This window comes from Pinus tabuliformis, chromosome 7 (assembly GCF_031772625.1).
Source record: "Pinus tabuliformis cultivar Carrire ecotype Pingquan chromosome 7, CPIR1, whole genome shotgun sequence".
Lineage (NCBI taxonomy): Eukaryota > Viridiplantae > Streptophyta > Pinopsida > Pinales > Pinaceae > Pinus > Pinus tabuliformis.
This window is the reverse complement of record NC_142293.1, coordinates 891629911-891653992: the sequence shown is the minus strand read 5'-3', so window position 1 is coordinate 891653992 and position 24082 is coordinate 891629911. Positions and strand designations below refer to the sequence as shown.

Sequence of the window (24082 nt, the reverse complement as noted above, 5' to 3'; positions counted from 1 at the left end):
TGTAAGGAACACCAACAAGTATGTCTCTTGCATGCACCTGGTGGAATTTCACATGTAGGATACCCTCTAAGCAACAACCAATAATGAAAGATGTTGATAGAGCCTAGAAGTTCCACCAATGATGAAAATGGAACCCAAGGTACTACATGAATCCTAATGTGTGAATAAATGTGTTGAAGTCTTTGATTATGTACTAAATTTTATTATGTGATGTATTGTTCTATTTTATTAATAAAAATTCTAGACTTGAAGGAAGGAAGCAGAGAACAGACTCATGATGCCTTGGGGAGGGGGAAGACTTGACTAGGGAGGAAAAGATGCAAGGGGGTTGGGGGTTAGATATCCTAGCCTTGCTTGAATAAATATTATTTTCCCTCGATGAGATCGTTGGTATTCCCATGAATCTTCTAGTAAAAGATTGGGAAGATGAAGGTTCAATGCGTGATTATAAAAATATGAAGGAGAAACCACCAAGGGGTTCTTGGTTCTTATTTTCTCCTTAGCTTTTCTATCATACTCTCTCAGTGAAAAATTTGATTTGGCAAGAGAAACGGTGGTAGAACCCAAAGAGATTTAGACATTGTGATTGGTTAAGAGCTGTGAGTGGTAAACTATGTGACAAAGATTGAGTTTTTCTTGTGTATGAAGGACAACGGCCTTCAATTTTTCTATTGAATATGATCTGAAAACTGTGTGATAAATCCCTAAGTTTAGTTTTCCCTCAAGGCATCAAGATTTGGCAAGGGGGTGATCAACTATGAGAAAAGATTGCAACACAATTGAGCCTAAGGTGGGGTGGAACGGGGCTCACCCTACGTCAATCACAGTGTTTTATGGTTACAATATATATATATAGATATTATTTTGTATTATTTATCTTTCTTGCATGAATGATTTAGTGATATGCATGAATTGTTGTTGTTATATTGTTTTATTTATGATCATTGTGTTGGTTATAAAGTATGGAGTAGTGGGTTTGAATTCACTTGGATGTGGTATTTAAATGAATTGGGATGCATGGGCAATGCATGATAATTTTGGGTAATTGCATGTTTTCCTTGTTAATTGCATGTCTTCACTACCAATTGCATGTTTTCCTTGTTAGCTTCATGTTGCATTTTCTTTAATTTCCTCTACAAGATATATGTGATTTCATAAAGTTTAATGGTAGAAGCTCAAAATGTGATTTATGGGGTAACCAATTCATCTTGGAATTTTGCTATAATTTGTTTTTGGGAAAGTTCCTGAGTCTGAAAATTTGACCATAATGAGGGGAAATCTTGTTGATCATCTGGTTCAATTTCCAGATATTGGTTTGCTGTATTTTTAGATACACGATCTGGGAAAGTCGGGCTTCTTGAATGCTTCTTCAAACATGCCATCTTGGAATTTTTGTTATAACTTTTCTTCTGGGTGGTTCAAGAGGTTAAAACTTGGACCATGGTGAAGAGAAATCATGCTAATAATCTAGTTCAATTTTCAGAACTTGATTCGCTATATTTTCAGAGTTATTCTCTAAGAAAATTGAACTCCCTAAATTCTCTTGAAATAAGGTCAATTTGGAATTTTAGCTATAACTTTTTCTTTTGGGTGATTTTAGAAGCTAAAACTGGACCATAATTGGGGAAAATCCTAAGGAAATTTTGTTAGAAGTTTCAGATCTTGGTTCAATATACTTTTAGAGATATGCTTTGAGGAATTCGGGTCTCTTGAATGTTCCTAAAATCAGACCTCAAAACATGTCAGTTTGGAATATTGTCTCAATGGTGAAACATACCTCCAAATATGTAGAAGGAACCTAGGGCAATGTGCAATGCCCCATAAATTCACTTTATTATGCATTAAATGTTTTCTTTCCCACAACATCCCTCTTACAAGGGATAAAATCACGACTAGGAAACCAAAATGCTCTCTTGAAGTGTAACTCTCCTCATTGAGAGACCTCCAAACAAATACTTCCACTACCACATGGTCTCATTCAAGGTAAGGCATTCATCTTCCCTGTCATCTTTCATGTTTTGGACCTTCATGCATGGGGCATTTCCTACTTTTGGTTGTATTTGATCCCTATTGTGCCATAAATCATGCTCTAGAGCCCATATAAGGTAGGGTGTCCTTATTTAGGGCCTTTTTTCCTCTCTATCATCCATCATGCCGTTCCAAAAAAGCATCCTTCAAACCATAAATATTGCTAAACGGTCTTCTCTACTCAATGAAAAGAAAAGCCCATGAAAATGCAAAATGAAACATACATTTTCAAGGGGTTAATGATCCACAACGAGCATTTTGATGAATAAAAAACCAAAACTTATATTTCCTTCTCAAAAACAAAATATAGTATATAGGTGTACGTGTATCAAGTTTTAACGTTGTTTGAGGATCCCTAACAGATACATTAATCCATATACTGAATATTGGTACAAGTATACTTCATGCCTATACTTGATAATATCAACATATTTACAAAGCATAGATTTATCTATAAACCAAAAAATATGTAGATTCGTTGCTAGAGTGATTGTTGGGAGAAGACATTATCACTCTTAACCGTTATTACTTACTGTTGTGTGCATGGGCCGCTGGCACAAAAGAAGATTAAAGTTTGATCCCAGTGCTCGTTTTGCGCTTGATGGGATGCAGTGGATAGGTTTTTGAGTTTACCATCTATCCTCCCTTGAGCACATACTAACCATAATTGTTAAATCATGATTATGGATTAGTGAGAAAGCACAAATATAACTTCAAAGCATCTGGTATTTGGGAGATAACAGTGGGTAGAGGTATATCCTGACTCCGGTCAATCTCAAGATCTCCCACTTGTTTTATCCACTATTACTTGTCAACAGAAGCTTGTATAGAAACACAAAAAACTAAAGCAGCCTATCGTACATACAAAGGAATTGGAAATGTAACCCAAAAAAATGTTTTGAACTAGATTCTGATCACAGTAAAATTTTGAATTCTATGTTAACCATAATAAGAATTACCATACCTCTGCATATTATTCGGAGAGATTTTTAGACCATGATTAGCTCACAAGAAGGTGGCATCATGGTTTAAAGATGGATTACTAAATCTGCTTGCAGTCAATTTCTCTTCGTTCCCTCTAATGGACACTTACGGAGCAGTCTATCATGCCATATTTGTAATTGGCCACACATTCACAAGCTTTGCCACAAAATGCCTGGTATAAATTGAAGATATGAAGCAATTGAATAAGGGTTCGATGGCATGTCAATAGTATCTTGCAAAGATCTTGGGTCCAATGAGCCCAAATGCAAGCCTTATGCAACTAATCTAATTCGCTTTAGTCCTGTGTGATAAACTTATTTAGACATCCTGTGGATGATAATGACACGACACATATACAAGTGTCCTACCATTGCCTAATGACCAAGTTTTTAAGTGCAACAATTTTAGTTCTCCATAACATTAAAGATTGAACAAAATGTTTTTATGACATCTTCCTCTCTTTATTGCATCAATAGATAAAGAGTACCAATTGTTTTCGAGTAGGATTCTAATTTTAATAATTAGTAACAGTTTCAAAATGAAAATCATATTTTGTACATCATAGTGTATATTATCAGAATTACAAAACTAACAATCTATTTTATTCACAATGGGAGGGTTCTGAATATATTACAAATAACCATGTATGTTTTTTACAATGAAATATGATGTTATGGAATTGATAGGAGAAAGTACAAATTGAAAGTCTACATATGTACAGACATTGAACAAAACTCAAGGCCGTGCTTTGAGATATATTCAAACTTTATCTATCTCTACATCTCATTTCTCATCCATGAAGTTATCCAACAAAAAACAAATGGATAATTTTGCATATCTATAATATATTTGCAGCTTCTGGATGATAATATAGCATTTCTTTCCAGACCATCTCCCTCAATTCCTGTACTCTCAATTCCTCATCAGGCATGTCCAATTCAAAAGGTGCTGTTGCAGAAGGCTCGAGCCTTGGATCATGTAACGCAGAGAAGTATGGATGCTCAAGAGCCTCTGTAACAGTGATCCTCTTGTAAGGATCAAAAACTAGCATCTTATCTAGTAGGTTGATGGCAGTAGGATTTGCCTGAGGATATAAACGTTGCAGAGAAGCAGAGGGAACATGAGGAAGTGATTTTATGTAGCTGCAGGCCTTCTGGCTCTGGACAAAGTAAAGATCATCTTCTGCTGGGCTGCCAATAACATTGATGATCAGTTTAAGTTGATTGATATAATCCTTACCAGGGAATATTGGCTGTCGGCCCAACAACTCTGCCAAAATACAGCCTACAGACCACACATCAATAGATGGACCATACTCATCACAGGACAGAAGCAATTCAGGAGCCCTATACCATCGAGTGACAACATATTCAGTCATGAACTGCCCTGTCTCACAGTTTGTTCGAGCTAAACCAAAATCACATATCTTAAGGTCACAATTGGCAGTCAATAATAGATTACTTGGCTTCAAATCTCTATGCAACACGTTGGCAGAATGCAAATATTTTAGGCCTCGCAGCAACTGCAAAGAGAGAAATACAAACAGTTCTTAGTTCATGTCCAGGACTCACCAGATACCTAAAACAAGGCATTTCCAAGAATAATTCAAAAATTTAGAAAAAACAAAGGGGATTGAAAATGCAAACCAAATCATGAAATTACTATTTATTCTACTAACATAATCAGATACTAAGAAATTTTATTTTACAAGAGGAAGCAATATGATACAGTTAAATCTATAACAACAGAGTGAGTAATTCAACATGGACATAATAAAGTGAACTCCTAAATGTATTGCTGCAACCCAGTCACATTCAACTAGACCCCATAACATGCACAGAGCCCTGCAAAAGCAAAGACGATAATCTGGGCTCGACAATCTTTTCAATCTACTTCAGCATGTTTTAACTTGTAATCATACATGTGATAAAGCTAATAATGGATATAATTAACATTTTTTAAGCTTTGTTGTCACTATTACTGCAAAATCCAGCACCTTAATGCAAAGCCTCACTAAGAACTCCAGATTAAGAGCAACAATGGGATCAGTCACCACTGTCACCTTAGCAACTGTTCCGTTGCTATTCCATGGTCGGATATTATTTCCACAAGGGAGGCTTCCTTGGTATATGTTGAAATATGTAACTAGGTTCGGTCTTCATAAATATGAAATGTACTCTTGATTCTTGTATATTGTAAAAAGAAAGGAAAATTATTATTGTTATTTTTGTAGCATGGGTTTCATGCTCAAGGCCATTTTGTTTAGAGGTCAAGCATTCATTGAGTGCTTCTAGGGTTTGTCCTAGTGTCAAGAAGTCAATAGAGTCATTGTCATATGAAGAAGACCCCATTGTGCAGATTGTAAAATGTCAAAAGAATTCTTTTTGTATTTGAAGTATCAAAATACCCCTCCAAGACCAAGTCAGCCTGGCAGCTAAGAAGTCGACCTCATTGGGGCGTGTCATCCTCCTTGGAAGAATATATATAGGAGAGAACTCAACCACATATGGACACTCACTCATTCTCATCATCCAAGCGAAGAAGAGGCAGAAGAAAGGCAAGCGAAGAAGGATAGAAGGACCAAGGAAAAAGTTTTTGGGTTAATTCTCTCTCTCTCTCACACGTGCAAAGATAAGGCTAAGGTTTTTGCAGCTGCAAGGACGACGTTGTCAAGTTGCAGAAAGGTCAAGGAAAGGACTTTTAGGTCACCTTCTAGCCCTAGAAGGAGAAGCAACCCAAGCGAAGGAGCAAGGAAGCCTTGGAAGCCCTAAATTCCCTCACACGTGTGGAAGCAACAACTGTTGCAGGGGCCAAAAATTTCAGACCTGTAGTGGAGGCCGAAATTCTGTAGCTGGGGGTCGAAATTGTGCAGCTAGAAGAGATTTGACTGGGTTTGACTTGGATAGAAGAAGCACATCATCTGGAAGGTCTGGCTTGGTCTTGGAAGGGTATTGGTCTTGGTCTAGAGGTCTTGGAATTCGTCATTTGAAGAATCTATAAGAAGAGAAGAGATTTGTGGGTTTTCCTCTCAAGTGGAGAGGTTTTGGCCCTAGCTTACAGCGTACATCCTATGTTCTTGTGTACTATTGATCTTCATGTTTTTGGTAGTTGTTTGATGATAAAAACAACATAATAATAAGTGAAGAAGCTAATAATCAAGAAAAAGTAAAAATACATCACAAGCAATTATCAAGTATAAGAGAAATCATCCTAATTGCAGCCCTATAGATTTCTCAACATGGTATCAGAGCTAAGGTGACTACAACAAGAAGAAGAGGCAGCTTGAAGATCATTATTAAAGAAGGATACATAAGGGGGTCGAGGGGGTCGAGCACAAGGAAATCATTAAGGAGGAAAAAGAAATACCAAGGAGGGGTACTCATCTCAAGGATTATGTCATCACAAGGAGAAGAAGACCTCAAGGACCCTACCTCCACACAAAGAAAGAAGGACTATATTTGAAGCATCTTGAAGTCTCCATATTCTACATTTCTACATCCAAAGGAAGAAAGAAGAAGCATTTCCATCATCATCAAGGTGATCTCCCTCACATTGAAGCAAAGATCACATCTCAAACATCCTTGAAGAAGATCATCAAGGAAACAACATCATCAAGAAAGCATCAAGTTGAAGATATCAACATTAAAGGAGCATCTTCACTTGACAAGTAAGTATCTTTATATTATGTCTGAATCTACTATCAATATGACTTCATTCTGCAAGGAAAGCAACAAACTGGTTGGGTCATCAAATTTCCTTGCATGGAAGAATAGGATAGATTTGATCCTCATAGAGAATGAAGTTATTGGACATGTTAAGGGTTCAATCTCCAAACCATCACAAGAGAAAGCTCAAGCACTATCGAAGTACATGAAAAGGGAAGTAAGGGCTCAAAGAATACTCATAGAATTAATCAAGGATTCCCTCATCCCTTATGTAGCAAAGATGGAGAAATCAAAAGAAATCTATGATAAGTTGGTAGAACTATTTTCTGTAAGCACTGCAGGAGAAGTTATATCATTGAGAACCGAACTATACAAAATGAAGGTATCAAAGGAAGAAGGGGTAGCCTCATACCTTATGAGGGTATCACAAATAAGAGATCAACTACAAGAATTGGGAGATATAATGTCTAATAAAGAAATAACCACCGTTGTGCTCAATGCACTACTTGATGAATGTGGCAACTTTGTATCAAGTATCTATGGAAAGAAAGAAGACACTCCATTCCGTGAACTTCGGTCAATATGTAAGATTGAAGAAACTAGGTTGAAAGCAAAGAGCGACGTTGGGTCAAATGAACAAGTTCAGGCATATGTTATCGTGGCCAAGAGAAAAGGAAAGTTGAGAAAGTTTGATCCTCAGAAAAAGAAGAAGATCGATATGTCAAAGATACAATGCTATGAATGTAATGAATATGGGCATTTTAAAAAGAATTGTCCTAAATTAAAGGACAACAAGAAGAGAAAAGAAAGAAATGAAGCCCATGTCACTGAAGAAGTGGAAGAACCTAAAAAGAATAAGACAAAGGAGGAGGTGAAAGACCTCTACTATGACTAAAATATACTCGAGTTCTTTTCGGTTTTGTAGAATATAGCAATCATGGTAGAAACATCACTAGCATCAAGATGCATTAGAGTTGAAATAGAGATAACATTGTCATAGAAGCTTGGAAGGATAGCTGAAGTTAAAGTCTACATGGTTGTAGCAGTCATCATAATAGAAAGGAAGTAAGCATGGTCTCTTCATTGAAAGCATAGAAAGATAACCATAGTAGTAGTATATATGGTTGGACAAAGTTATCTAGCAAAATAGAAGATAAAGAGATCATTATATATCGTCATTATTAGAAAGGAGCATTTGCAGAATGAGGATCATTAAGATCCTCCACTAGAATATTTATGAGAAGGTTCACCCCTACTATGAAGAAGCAAGTGCCTCGCAAAAAGTCCACATTCCACCTTGTGTGGGATCCATTGGTAAGGTATGATGACAAAAATGTGCAGAAGGTCAAGTTGGTTGAAGTGCTTTTATCTTCAAGCATGGAAAGGAAGTTTCTAAAAGAAAGTCTAGATGACCACATGGAGGAAGAGGTATGTACATATATTTGGTAATAAATAGATGAATTCATGTCATCATATGATTATAGATAATATGGGTTAAAATGCTCTATTATATGAGCATGATAAAAGAAGAAGAATCTCCTCCATTAGAATGATGCATGAAGGCATGTAGACAATGTACCTTGAACTCTGCGACATATAAGATGGAATCAACATAATATGACCTCATGAAGAATTTGAGGTGGTTGGCAACTATGATTCCTATGATGAAGGAACCATACATGTAAGATCCTGAGGAAGGCAATATGTGAAGAAGATGAAAGAAGAGTTTGTGGAAAGATGTATCTATAAGATAAGATAAGGAATCAACATGTGATATTGACTAGAAGGATTAGTTATGAAATCTCCATGGAGAAGGTATAAAGACCCTAATAAAGTCTAAAAAAGAAGGAGACCCTTGATATTGAATGTCTTGGAGATGGAGTCATTCATGTGCAGGATGTTGATGTTGCATGAAGCTAATGTCATGACGAAAGGCCATCATAAAAAGGTAATTTTGATTTGATGTTCATTTTGATTTTTGAAATCATCTGGTTGGGTTGAAACAGGGCTACCAAAAGAGAGTTGTAGATGTCACCTACAACTGATTGGATGGAAGATCCTGAAAGAAACATGACTTGGAAGAGGTAGTTGTATGAAGAAAAGCCAAATGTGGACTAGAAGATCACTTTCTGATGAAGAGAAGGATGACATGACTATTGGTTCAACACTATGGTTCGTTGAAGGAAAGTGATGAAGAAGATGGCCGATGCCCTATGAAGAAGATCTGGAAGATGAAGGCTCCATGATGAAGAAGTTGAAGTTCATGACATCGGAAAGAGAAGCCCTACAATCAGCTAATAGTACCATGATCTCCACCAAAAAGCAGATAGTTGTTGTTGGAAACAAGTCCCTAGTTGAGAGAGAGCTTGGGAAAGTCCCTGGTTAAGAGGGAGCTTGGGTATATTCCTTGTATAGGAATGATTAGATCCTCCCTGGTTAAGAGGGAGTGACAGATATGGTTCTCTACTTCATGTGTCATGCACTAGACCAGGACTCACAGTCATAAGTCTTGGTGAAGGCCATTAGAAAGAGAAGGAGACATCATTCTTGTCTTCATGCTATGAAAAAAGAATGGAGGGTTGGGTAAGCATCTAGTTTCTGTTACTCTTTGAGGATGTGGTAGGGCATCCAATAGGTAAGAGTTGTCAAAGAGGAAATTCCTTGAGGATACCTTATTCCAAGACAGGAATGGTTTTAAAATGACATACCTTGTGAGACAATGATGATGGTGTCTATCAGTCATTGTTTTGCTAGCATTGTGCCCTAATCTTGTGGAGAGATAGAGTTGTTAGTCAAGGCCTTGCTATGTGACAATGTTGCTTGATATGATGAGATGCAATGAGATAAGCTGAAATAATAGCTTATAAGATGGCTTACCAATCTGAATCTTCTTATGAGATCTCTTCAGTTTGAGAATGTCCATGTAACATTATGAATACCTCCCTAGTTAAGAGGGAGTGTTGAAAAATATAACTAGGTTCGATCTTCATAAATATAAAATATAACCTGATTCTTGTATATTGTAAAAAGAAAGGAATTTATTATTGTTATTTTTGTAGCATGGCTTTCATGCTCAAAGTCAATTTATTTAGAGATCAAGCACCCATTGAGTACTTCTAGGGTTTTTCTTAGTGTCAAGAAGTCAATAGAGTCATTTTCATATGAAGAAGACCCCATTGGGCATATTGTAACATGTCAAAGAATTATTTTTGTATTTAAAGTATCAAAATACCCCTCCAAGACCAAGTCGGGCTGGCAACTAAGAAGTCGGCCTCATTGGGGAATGCCATCCTCCTTGGAAGCCTATATATAGAAGAGAACTTGACCTCCTATGGACACTCACTCATTCCTCATCATCCAATAGAAGAAGAGGCAAAAGAAAGGCAAGCGCAGAAGGATAGAAGGAGGAAGGAAAAAGTTTTTGGGTTAATTATCTCTCTCTCTCTCTCACACGTGTGAAGATAAGGCTAGAGTTTTTGCAGCTACAAGGATGAAGTTGTCAAGTTGCAGAAATGTTAATTTTAGATAACAATGGTATGTTCTATGCTTAGCAGAATTACTTCAATGTACTTTAGCAGCCCAATAACAATTTCTAATTTAGTTTTCCAATAGCAATCACATTGACAATAACTATAGATGAACAATAAAAATGCAAAAGACAAGCCATCCAAGACAAGAGGACATTAGATTTGGCGGATGCCAAGGAAAAACCCCAAGATGGGGAAAACCCTTTGATCAATTCTTCTTATTATTATATCAAATGTTCAGCAGAGAGAGAGTACAATAGAGTCAAAAATTGACTTGCCAAATCAAAGTTAAAACAATCTTGTCAAATCTGCAGTCAACTGTAGTCAACTTCAGCCCTAACCAGAAAGTCAAAGATGGTCAACACAATAGAAAAACATCCTCTTTGGAGCTCGGTCAAAGGCAGTCAAACTCAACCTCCTTAACAATTCAAACAACAATCAAAACAGTCATCCAAATAGAAATCAAATCAGTCAACTGAAGTCAACTTTTGCGGTCAAACAGGGCTACGATAAACACAGGTCAAAGTGCCGAGAAATTCTTCTGTGCCAAACAGTATGGCTTGCCAAAAACGAAAATTTCCCACAAAGATCGCAATCAAAGGATGAGTCAAAGTGCCTAGTCAACATTGGTCAAACCCTGCAATAGCTCTGAAATTTTGGCATGTAATCTACCTAGAAAATTCGTCCTTGCCACACATTTGAGAGAAAAGATATGCCCAATGGTTGTATGAACCAATGAGAGGAGAGAGAAGGATGTGTGAGTGAGTGGGACGCAAAATGAGGTTGGAGGTCGCTTATATTATACAAGTCGTTGAGGGTGAAGTGACATGTCTCTTAGGCTTCATGAGCCTACATGATGATGTGGCCAACCTTGACAATTTGCAGATGTGTGGGCACAAATTCAAAAACACATTTCTGCTTGTCCAAATTTGATGATCTTTAGGTCGATTTTGGTCGTCTCAAAAAGAAGAATTCAATGCAATCATCATCTCCATCAACTGAGTTGTCCAAAGTGGAATCTGACCCTAGTTTCCAATTTTAACACTCCCTCTCAACTAGGTAGAATTTCACCTGCCAATCCATCCATCATCATCATCGATCATCATGCCATCCAGTCGTCATGTACCATCTCTGTATCTCGTCTCTACTATATTGAACAATGATGTAATAATGAAAAAGAATTGATCGAGAGTGAGTCACAAGACCTTGCCACTCTCCACTGACAAAAGTCAATCCATGGGTAGAACCCCAATCAGACTTGATCCTAGATCAAGTTGTTGAACACCATGCATGTTAGACATAGGAAGTATGGCAGTACACGATGTGTCCATATGTAGTTTTATGGTCCCTATCCTCTTTTCCCAACTCATTGGCCAGATGAGAGGTACTACCCATGAGTCCCGGACTACATGGGTAGGATGTATGCTAGGGCATCCGTAAGAGAAGGTGAACCACTCATCCTGCTCATATGCCATAGGAGAAGGTAACCCACTCATCCTATGCATATATCATCAATCGTAGGGAAAGGTCAACCACTCACCCTACACACATGTCAAACATCATGCGGTATCACAGGGGAAGGTGAACCACTCACTTTGTACACAGCGCACCTATAGGGGAAGGTGAACCACTCACCCTATGGTCGCTCATAGCTCCAAGAAGTACCCCAAGCCCCTAGGAGCTCCCAGAGCTCAATGTCCAACTCAAGCAAGGCCCTCATGGGAGGGTCCTTCCACGACTCCAAGTCCCTCTCGAAAGACTAAGAAATTGACCTTCCCGAAGGGCTTCGTGAGGATGTCAGCAACCTGTTCATTGGCCCTGATGTGTTGGAGCCTTATTGCTCCCCGTTGTACCATATCTCGAATAAAGTGATACCTGATATCAATGTGCTTGGAGCGGTCATGGAACACAGGATTCTCTAAAAGGCGAATCGCATTATGGTTGTCACAGTACATCACAGTGATATCCATCACATGATCAAATAGCTCACTGAAGAGCTTCCTCAACCAAATAGCTTCACAACGAGGCATACTAGCTGCAATGTATTCGACCTCAGTGGTGCTTAGAGCAACCGATTTCTGCTTCCTACTCATCCAAGAAATTGAAGCAGACCCCAATGAGAAGCAACATCCTGACGTGCTCTTTCGATCCACCACATTGTCAACCCAGTCGACATCAGTATATCCATGTAGCCTCAAATTCTCAGCAGTGTATCTCAGCCATAGTTAATTGTGCCACAGAAATATCTTAAGAGATTCTTAGCAACAATCCAATGTATGTGATGAAGTTCGACCATAAATTGACTCAACGTATTCACGGTGAAGCATATGTCTGAACAGGAGTTTACCAAGAACATTAGGGCCCCCACAAGTTGTCGATACTCGAAAGGGTTGGCAAATTCGGGCCCAACAACACTTCCACATAGCTTCTTGAAGTTCAGTTCCATCGAAGTAGACACAGACTTGCAATCCACCATCCCACATCTCTCTAAGAGCTTCACAATGTATTTTCCTTGAGAAAGAAAAATCTTGCCTAGCTTTTGCCAAACCTCCAAGCCTAGGAAATAGTGCATCAGACCTAGGTCCTTCATCTTGAACTTGGAAGTCAACTCCCTCTTGCATTGATAAATGAGAGGGTCTACACCAGTCACAAAAAGATCATCTACATAAAGGACCAGAATGAGAGGCATGTCCTTTTCAACATTGAAGTATAGGTTTGGATCAACATAGCTCCTTGTAAATCCAAGCTTCATAATATAGTTATCAATCCTCTCATACCAAGCCATAGGGGCTTGCTTTAACCCATAGAGGTCTTTCTTCAACCTGCATACATTTTTCCTTTGATCTTGTACTTCGAACCCCTGACGTTGTTCCAAGTAGACTTCCTCCTTAAAAGTTCCATGCAAGAAGGCAGTGTTAACGTCCATTTGATGTAGGCTCCATCCTTAAGTGGCAACAAGAGAAATAATAGATCAGATAGTAGTATATCGGGCAACCGGTGCAAATATTTTGTCATAGTCCACTCCTTCCTTTTGAGAGAAGCCACGAGCTACGAACCTGGCCTTGTATTTTTCAATACTCCCATCAACTCCATGTTTGATTTTGTAAAGCCATTTTGAGGTGACTATGGACTTGTCCTTGGGTCTAGGCACCATGTCCCAGACATCATTCTTCATGATTGATTCAAATTCCTCATTCATCACAACCTTCCATACTTGGTGCTTTACAGCTTCTTCGAATGTGCATGGTTCAACTTGAACGCTTGTACTCATAGCAGCCAAGTACCCTTGATACCTGTTTGGCTTCTTACTTTCACGAAATGTCCCTCTTGGAGTAGTACGTCTTTCAACATCTTCGAGAGTATCTTTGAGCCATAGTGGTCGTTTCCTTGAGGTAGAGGGGTCACCAAGAGGTGGATCAATAGGATCCATCGGACCATCAACATCGGGCATAGGCTCATTTGTCGGAGGTTTATCCTATTTTTCCGCAGCATCATCTTTGTCCTTCCTTGGAATGGGAAGATCTCTGGCTTTCCCAAGGGCAATATCTTCATCAAAGGTGATAGTACAACTTTCTTCCACATCTCTTTGACCTCCAACCTCATTTTGCACCTCACTCCCTCACACATCCTTCTCTCTCCTTTTCTGAATCCCTACTTGTTAAATTTGGACAACTAGGTCCAAATTCCATGTTCTGATGCTCAGATTAAGAGGCTAATATTTTTGTTGGATTCCTCCTTTTGAGAGGTGTAAAATCCATATAAAAATAGTCTTAATCCGATGAGCAGAACTTATATTGTGAATTTATTATTCTTAATAAATTATATGTGCAAGGTCAGCCAGTTTTGTAATGTAGGCTCACATGCCCAACAGATGTGTCACACACCCTCATTGATGGATATATATACAGGAAAAGTTGGAGAGAATTTTATCACAACTCAACTCACATCTTCCTCTCTCATCTTAGAGAGTACGCTACCTGGAGGACGAATTTCAGCCACACGTGGGAAGGACGAAGAGGACAGACCGTACGGATTTTCTGCTGCTAGGGTTTCGCAGAAAGTTTGACCAGCGTTGACTTTGGTCAACGCTTGGTCCAATCAAGCTAAAAATTGGTGGGAAGTTCGATTTTTGAAGGCCGTACTATCTGGCACAAAAATTGAGGTCAAAGAGTTGACCGTTTTGCTGCTGCGTTGACTTTTAGCTTGCTGTCCCTGCGTTGACTTTTCAGGACAGCGTTGACTTTTTGTAGAATTGACTTGGGTTGACTCATCTACTAGTTGGAGGGATCTTGTGACACATCTGGGCTGGCTGACCAAAGGAGACTTTGCTGGTTGAAGCATCCTGTTGACCGCCGAAACGAACACACACATTTTTCTTGTTTCTGATTTGTCTTCTGTAAGATCTGCTTATATGTTCTATCTGCATTTTGCTTAACTACTTGTATGATTGTTGTGAGAAAAGTGAAATTGCTCTTAGCATAGAACATCTACAAAACTTTACATGGTATCAAAGCTGAGGTGAAGACAAACTCTATCTATAGCAATCATCATCGAAATAATCATGCTCTAATCGAAGTCAATGGATGCCTTTGTGTCGCTGTACATAGAGGATTATATACGCTATCAATGATATACGTTGTAACGAAAAGATATACAGCGCAGCTGTAGAGGATATGTTTAGGCAATAAAGGAAGCCGCAGTCATAAGGACATGAGGCTGCAGTCATGAAGAGTCAAGTCGTAGTGATGAAGAGGTATCTGCAGGCTTAAGGCTCTGGCCAAAGTGCGAAGAGGAGTATTTCTGTGTCTTTTGTTTATGATCTGATTGGCCAAGTAAGGAAGGAGGCTAGCTGAGCTTGTAAAGAGGAGTTCTGAGCATAAATGCAAGGGTTATTCTCTATGCACAGGCCGTTGAGTGATTTTGAGCTTTACAATGGGATAAAAGTCTGTTTTGAGAGGGCCGAGAGGCCCAGCAAGGAGCAGGAAGAAGGCCGCAGTACCCTTGATCATCAACGTAGGAATTAAAGAGGTTTGAAGGCTGTATAGTGGGCTGTCGTAGAAGCCACAGAAAGCCCTAACCAGGGCCGAAATTTCAGGGTCCTGTGCATTGGTCAAAATGTAGTTGTGGACAGAAATATGACGTCTATCACAGGTATGTGCTTGTCTTTTATAATGATGAATTTGCCAGATACTATGGTCCAGATTAGACAGTTTGCAATTCTGGTATAATGGGCTGTAAGAAGATGCTTGGTAAAGCTCCAAGTATAGTCCCTTGAGAAGGACAACAAGGGCTGTTAGAAGGTAGATGATTTGGAGTCTTAAAATTGGATATATGGAAGAGCTTAAGGGTAGTCAAGTGGGCTTATTATCAGACCCCATCTTCTGTACGTATGACAGTAAAATATGACAATATGACAGAGTTTTTGACAGTGATCTTCTGCACTCATTGTAGTGTCACTTACTCTTATAACAGTTATGCATAGCAGTGATATTGTTCTCTTGACAAATGGAGATGATATATGGAAGAGATATTTGTTCCTATGACAATAATGTTTGGGCAGCGACTTTAGTGATATTTGGACAATGTTTCTTGATGTATGGAAGTGATTCTTGTATGACAGTGATTTATATGGTTGTGATGTGACAATGATATATAGGACAGCATGATGATGATGCACAGGCAGCATTATAAGATCATGAACATGAAGGGCTGCCTGATTTTGGAAATAATCATAAAGGTGTATGTAAGGGCTGAAGGAAAACATACAAGGGGACCTTTCCCCTCAAGTGTCACAAAGACATCTGAGATATTGCAACTGGTCCATTCTGATCTTTCTGGTATGTTGCCTGTAACATCCCTGGGGGGATGTTCTTACTATATGACATTTACTGATGACTTCTCTCGCAAAACCTGGATATACTTCTTGAAAAAGAAGGATGAGGCTTTCATGTGGTTCCGTACCTTCAAAGCCTTGGTGGAAAATATGACCGGAAAGAAGATCAAGATTTTGAGGACTGACAATGGCACTGAATATGAGTCAAATGAGTTCAAAGACTTCTGCAGAGAAGCTGGCATTAAGAGGGAGACTACCACTGCACTCTCTCCACGTGTTTGGGTTTTGTGGACAGAGAGATCTAGAGGAGAATCCGCAGTTCTAAAGAGCCCTCATACGCTGTCCCAAGAGGCCCTTACACGCTAAGAATAGGAGCCCTAAATCTGCGGCATATTGGGCCCTAAATCTCTGTTTTATTGGGTGCAGGTAAGGGCATTTCCAGTGAAGGAAGAGGGGACGTTTAGGTCACTCCTATGACTGTTTTGGAGTGAAAATTAACCAGCAGAAAGGCCTCAATAAAGGAGACAAAATTCTGGGTTGATTTGAATATTATGTGCGGGCTGGAAACTCTGTTTCAGCAGGCCGTGGGTACAAGAAGCCACCTATGGTAGGCCGCAGGCCCTTACCCCACTGAAAAGGCATTGCGTGGGACTGTTTTGGGGCTAGATTGAGCCCTAATCAACAGCGTGGATGCTGAGGACTTATACAAGGGTAGCACGTAGTTTTTGAAGGCTGTTTGGTGACTTGGTTAAGGGCTGTTGCAGCATATGGATGCCCTAACCAGTCACAATTAGGAGCAGCAGCGAAAACAGATTGGAACAACAATTTATGCCTTGTGTTGGGTCAAGGAATTTGATCAGTTTTGGATCAGATGGTTGGGCAACCTGTGGGAGCAAATTTGGAGGCTTGATTGGGTGATCGTAAGCCTCAATTAGTGCAGATCTGACTGTGTTGTAGTGTTGCAACGTGATGATGCAAAGGCAGCATGGGTAGCATGCAGCGTGATGATGCACAGACAGCAAAGAAGATATGAATCTCCACTAGGAGTATATTACAATGAAAAGACCAGATCTGTCATTCTTGTTGATTTGGGGTAGCAATGTGATGTTGTATAATGAGAGCAACATTACAGTCATTGAGGTGCAGATCCATGATGATTGAGAATTGACTATGACGATATATTTGCACCTGTGGCTCGATATACCACCATCCGATCCATCATAACCCTTGCTGCTACGCAAGGATGGAGTCTTCATCAGATGGATGTCAAGACCGCTTTTCTGCATGGTGCAATAAAGGAAGAGGTGTATGTAGAACAACCTCTGGGATTTGAAGTTCAAGATCGAGACACTTATGTCTGCAGGTTGAAGAAAGCCCTCTATGGGTTAAAGCAAGCACCCAGAGCTTGATATGAGAGGATGGATAGTTACTTGATGAAGCTGGGCTTCACTCGAAGCAATGCTGATCCAAACCTTTACTTTAAGGTTGTGGAAGGAAAGCCTCTCATTCTAGTACTGTATGTGGACGACCTCTTCCTGACAGGTGGTGACCCTCTCATTCATCAATGTAAGAGGGAGCTTGCTGCTGAGTTCGAGATGAAAGACCTAGGACTGATGCACTATTTCCTAGGCCTAGAGGTCTGGCAGAGACCTGGAGAGATTTTCCTTTCTCAAGGAAAGTATATTGTGAAGCTTCTGGAAAGATTTGGGATGGTGGACTGTAAGTCCGTGTCGACACCAATGGAACTCAACTTTAAGAAGTTGAGTGGCAGCGCTGCAGGGCCTATCTTGGCCAATCCTACTGAGTATCGTCAACTCATAGGAGCTTTGATGTTCTTAGTGAACACCCATCCGGACATATGTTTTGCAGTGAATACTTTGAGCCAACAGATGGTTGAGCCTCATCATTTTCACTGGGTTGGTGCCAAGAATCTTTTGAGATATCTTCAGGGCACGATAAACCATGGGCTGAGATACACTGCCGGGAGTGTGATACTCCGGGATATACTGATGCCGATTGGGCTGGCAGTGTGGTGGATCGTAAGAGCACATCTGGATGCTGTTTCAATCTTGGTTCTGCTTCGATCTCATGGATGAGCAGGAAGCAGAAGTCGGTGGCTTTGAGCACCGCGCAGGCCGAATACATTGCTGCTAGTATGGCCTGTTGTGAAGCAGTTTGGTTGAGGAAGCTCTTTAGTGAGCTGTTCCAACATGTGCTAGATACCACTGTAATACTCTGTGATAATCAGAGTGGGATTCGTATGACTGAGAATCCTGTGTTCCACGACCGATCCAAGCATATTGATATCAGGTACCACTTTATCCGGGATATGGTACAGCGAGGCGCCGTAAGGCTCGATCATATAGGAACTGATGAGCAGGTCGCGGATATTCTCACTAAGCCCCTGGGGAAGGTCAAGTTCCTAACCTTCCGTGAGAGTCTTGGTGTCGTGGAAAGACCCTATGATGTGGGTCCTGTTGGACGATGAGCTCTGGGAGCTCTGGGGGGCTTTGGGGATAGCTTCTCGAAGCTATAAGCACTCATAATGCTTCTGCCCCACCCTTGTGATTATTGAGCTGGTTCGCCACTCATTTAATCTGTGCCCCGTATGCATCCTACCCATTGAGTTCAGGGCTCATGGGAAGTACCTCTCATTTGGCCAATGAGGTGTGGAAAAGCTAGAGACTATTAGCAAAGACTGATGGACGCATCAGAGATTGCCGTACTCTCTATCTAGGATGGCATGGTCCAACCTCTTGATCTGGGATCAAGATTTGTGAGGTCTGGGACCTCTGGACTGATTATGTCAGTCGGGGAATGATGTCTTTGTGACTGACCCACTTCTGTTCTGAAATAAAGAAGCCAGCAAAGCAAGTTTCGGCGGGATGACTCACGATGTTGATTGCACTAATAAATGGAGTTCTCCCTAGTTGAGAGGGAGTGTTAAATTTGGACAACTAGGTCCAAACTCCATGTTCTGATGCTCAGATTAAGAGGCTAATATTTTTGTTGGATTCCTCTTTTTGAGAGGTGTAAAATCCATATAAAAATAGTCTTAATCCGATGAGCAGAACTTACATTGTGAATTTATTATTCTTAATAAATTATATGTGCAAGGTCAGCCAGTTTTGTAATGTAGGCTCACATGCCCAACAGATGTGTCACACACCCTCATTGATGGATATATATACAGGAAAAGTTGGAGAGAATTTTATCACAACTCAACTCACATCTTCCTCTCTCATCTTAGAGAGTACGCTACCTGGAGGACGAATTTCAGCCACACGTGGGAAGGACGAAGAGGACAGACCGTACGGATTTTCTGCTGCTAGGGTTCGCAGAAAGTTTGACCAGCGTTGACTTTGGTCAACGCTTGGTCCAATCAAGCTGAAAATTGGTGGGAAGTTCGATTTTTGAAGGCCGTACTATCTGGCACAAAAATCGAGGTCAAAGGGTTGACCGTTTTGCTGCTGCGTTGACTTTTAGCTTGATGTCCCTGCGTTGACTTTTCAGGACAGCGTTGACTTTTTGTAGAATTGACTTGGGTTGACTCATCTACTAGTTGGAGGGATCTTGTGACACATCTGGGCTGGCTGACCAAAGGAGACTTTGCTAGTTGAAGCATCCTGTTGACCGCCGAAACGAACACACACATTTTTCTTGTTTCTGATTTGTCTTCTGTAAGATCTGCTTATATGTTCTATCTGCATTTTGCTTAACTACTTGTATGATTGCTGTGAGAAAAGTGAAATTGCTCTTAGCATAGAACATCTACAAAACTTTACACTACTTGAATCCTTGACCCTGTCTCTTTGGACCAGCATTATTCTTCCTCTTTACATGAGCGAAGAAAGCAGTGGGTTCATTTCCATTTGAGGGCTTGTCTCTCTCCATCATCCTCATTTCCTCTTGAGTGCATCTAGCCAATAATTTATCGAAACCAAGTATCTTGTCATTGTTGAGAATGGTAGTGTTAAACACATCCCATGCTCTTGAAAGACCTCCAAGTGCAATGAGAGTGAACTCCCTGTCAGTAATAACTTCTCCAATAGATAGTAGGTCATTCTTGATTTGTGTTATTCTCATGAAGTAGGATTGGATAGACTCCCATTTATTCATCTTGATGTCTTTCAACTTGTTCTTGAGAAAGAGGGTTTGATTTGCATTGTTCACTTTGAACATCCCAACCAGCTTATCATGCATCTCCTTAGATGTTCCCAAATCAGAATTATAAGCAACCAGATGCTTTTGAATGGAGTCTGTGATAATTCTCTTAGCTTTGACCGCACCTTTCTTATACTTTGTCTTAGCAATAACCGGTGCATTTGAAAGAGGCTCCACCACTTTTTCCTGCACATAGTCCATTGCATCATGCTCTTCCAAAGTCAAGTCCAAAGTCATTTTCCATGCATGATAATCAAATTTATCATTGAGCTTGTCCTCAGTCTTGAAGTAAGATGTAGATGCCATGGAGACTTGTCCAATAGTCCATTGCATCATGCTCTTCCAAAGTCAAGTCCAAAGTCATTTTCTATGCATGATAGTCAGATTTGTCATTGTGCTTATCCTTAGTCTTGAAGTAAGATGTAGATGCCATGGAGACTTGTCCAATAGTCTTGTCCTACAAAGATCTCTTAGTGATTGTTTTTCTCTCTCTTTCTTGGGCTTTGCTTTCACCTAGGTTCTAATACCATGTTTTGTTGTTGCGTTGACCATCTTTGACTTTTTGGTTAGGGTTGAAGTTGACTGCAGATTTGATAGCATTGTTTTAACTTTGATTTGGAAAGTCAATTTTTGACTCTATTGTACTCTCTCTCTACTAAACATTTGATATAATAATAAGAAGAATTGATCAAAGGGTTTTCCCCATCTTGGGGTTTTCCCTTGGCATCTGCCAAATCTAGTGTCCTCTTGTCTTGGCTTGTCTTTTGCGTTTTTATTGTTCATCTACCGTTACTGTCAATGTGATTTATGGTTAATGTGATTGCTATTGGAAAACTAAATTGGAAATTGTTATTGGGTTGCTAAAGTACATTGGAAATTTTTAAATTAATTTTTAATATTTAAACAAGTCAATTATAGTCGTTTCTTGGTCAATTATAGCCGTTTGTCCAGTCTGATCTAATATAGTCGTTTTTCAGTCAAACCTAGCCGTTGGAAGATCTGCTCTCCCTATTTAATATGTAGCCATGATTTGATTCTTCAACTTGTCCTGACGATGAACCACACTCGTTGGTTCGAAACACATCGACAAATGTATTATCATGTGATTTACGCCGAAAAAAAATTTCTCATAAACTTGATATGGATCACAGAAGACTTAATTCAACAAGTCAATTATTATTAAAAGATATATAATATTAATTTATTCCTAACTACTAGTTTTTAAATAGATAATATTTCAATACATTTTATTTATTTGGACTCCTAACAGCTAGTTTTCTAACCAATATATATTATTATTTTAATAAACAACTCTTATTATCAAAAATATTTTACCTACCTAATTAACTAATCTACCAACGGCTAGTTTTCAAGAGCTGACTCTGGGCAATGATGCATCCATGCTATTTATTCCTTGAGATCAATTGATTCTTCACCTTGCCCTGAGGATGGACCACATTAGTTGGTTCGAAACGTCGGCCAAATCCTGATAATGTGCTTAATAAGAAAGACATATATCTACATTGAAGTAATTGTGCTAAGCATAGAACATACTATTGTTATCTAAAATTAACAAGAAAGAAGGTCAAGGAAGGGACTTTTAGGTCACCTTCTAGCCCTAGAAGGAGAAGCAACCCAAGCGAAGAAGCAAGGAAGCCTTGGAAGCCCTAAATTCACTTACACGTGTGGAAGCAACAACTGTTGCAAGGGCCGAAAATTTCATCCCTGCAGTGGAGGCTAAAATTCTATAGTTAGGGGTCGAAATTGTGCAGCTAGAAGAGATTTGACTAGGTTTGACTTGGATAGAAGAAGCACATCATCTAGAAGGTTTGGCTTAGTCTTGGAAGGGTATTGGTCTTGGTCTAGAGGTCTTGGAATTCGTCATTTGAAGAATCTATAAGAAGAGAAGAGATTTGTGGGTTTTCCTCTCAAGTGGAGAGGCTTTGGCCCTGGATTACAGCCTACATCCTAAGTTCTTGTGTACTACTGATATTCATGGCTTTAGTAGTTTTTTTATGATAAGAACATAATAATAAGTGAATAAGCTAATAATCAAGAAAAAGTAAAAATACATCACAAGCAATTATCAAGTATAAGAGAAATCATCCTAATTGCAGCCCTATAGATTTCTCAAAACGGTATATCTTAGGGAATAGATAACCCAATTGTTCTCAAAATAAATACCCCTTATGGTATTTGCTAATAACATCACCCAAGGATAATGTTTAATAAATGAAGTTTCGAATAAGATATGTAATTCAAGATAACGAGTTAAAAGGACCCTATGGCTAGATCTAGAGAACTTAGTAAGTCCTAGAGAGGTTCAATTAGGTTCCCAAACATATGTTATCTTTAAATTACCAATTGTTGTTAAAAACTAAATTTTCTAACACCACAATTACAGTGTGCAAAATCTACAACGGCAATAAGAAAAGCAGCCTACAATTGAGAATAGACAAGTTGAAGCAAAAGGCTATTGAAAGAATAAACAAGGAAATAGATTACAACAAATTTCAATGGCCGAAAACACATAGAACAGCAATAAAAAAAATTAACATAAGCCCTAATTAATGGCTGAAAAATGCATGAAAAACTATATTTATGCCTTTTCAATTTAGTACATGCAAAGTGTAACCCTAGGACTATAAGGTCCAAGGCAATCTATGCTATAAAATGCAGATAGTGTCATAATCGAACCCTATATTACCCTAGAAAACATTAAAAAAAAAATTAGGGTTTTAAATTTGTTATGTTAAGATGATTGACACAAATAGTGGACTAGTGCCTTTCTCAATCAAGGTGCTAATGGAGTCTAAGGCAAGGTCTATGGAAAAGGACCAATGGAATGATTTATGAGAGAGAAAAAGCTACAATGAGGTTTCTCTACTCCACAACCCTAGTGATTTTCAATCAAATTGGAGAAAATGCAAGCAAGCTATACTAAGGTTCCTTAATGGAAATTTGGTGATAATCTTGTAAAAGAAGATGTTAGAACCATAAAAGATTCAATACACTTGATGAAAAATTCTCTGAAACCATAATTCTACAACAAATACAAGATGGAAGAAGATATAATAAATTTACACAAATCACCATAGATTCACCATTCATCATCCACAAGAAAATTACATCGAATCACCATATCCTCCCCAAGACAAATTGCTCAGTTAATGCTCCATAACGACCAAGAGAAAAGAGACAACTAGTGCACACTTTCTCACGAGTGTATGAGTGTGTGTGACAATGATCCAAGGCTAGAGCAACTTCCGTCTATTTATATGAGGGCAACCAAACCAATTTAGCCTTAAAAATGACTAAAAGCGCAAAAAATACTAAAATATGTGATTACCTAAGTCCCCTGACACGAGGACACGGGACATGTAGGACACGAAAATACGAGAGTCTAACACGGGACACAGGGACCCCTTGGAATAGGACACATTATATATATATATATAGAGTAAAAAATTAATAGATACATCATCTTATGATATTACACAATTCTCGTAGTGATAAAAGTACCAATTCAATCATAGAATCATACATGTACATTGTAAGTTTGTAACATTATGCATACAATCATGAATCATCAATGTTACAAGTTTACAACTAGAAATTAACCATAAACACAAGAAATTAGCCTAAGGACTCTTGACTCAGAATGCCAATAGAAAATAGCAAATACAAAACAAGGAAGACAATAGAACATGGAACTGTAGAATAGGAAGGAAGAATCTCATAGGCTGCTGCCAACAGGCTATAGGCTATGCCTATAGCTCATCAACATCAAAATTAGCATCAGTACCACCACTGCTCTCTTTTGCATCCTCCTCCTCTGTATCCAATGTAATCTTTGCATCTGTTGGTGTGGAGGATGACCC

General features: G+C 39.1%; 1 protein-coding gene across 1 annotated transcript in view; it reads right to left on the bottom strand.

Annotated features, from left to right (window-relative positions):
- Positions 1-3640: 3640 nt before the first annotated feature.
- The window catches only part of LOC149250468 (mitogen-activated protein kinase 3-like), a 41784-nt gene continuing 21342 nt past the window's right edge, over positions 3641-24082 (bottom strand). Inside the window, exon 2 of the mRNA XM_089459103.1 lies at positions 3641-4534. Within this exon, the coding sequence (XP_089315229.1) occupies positions 3851-4534 (684 nt within the window). The 3' untranslated portion in view covers positions 3641-3850. The remainder of the gene's footprint in view (positions 4535-24082) is intronic.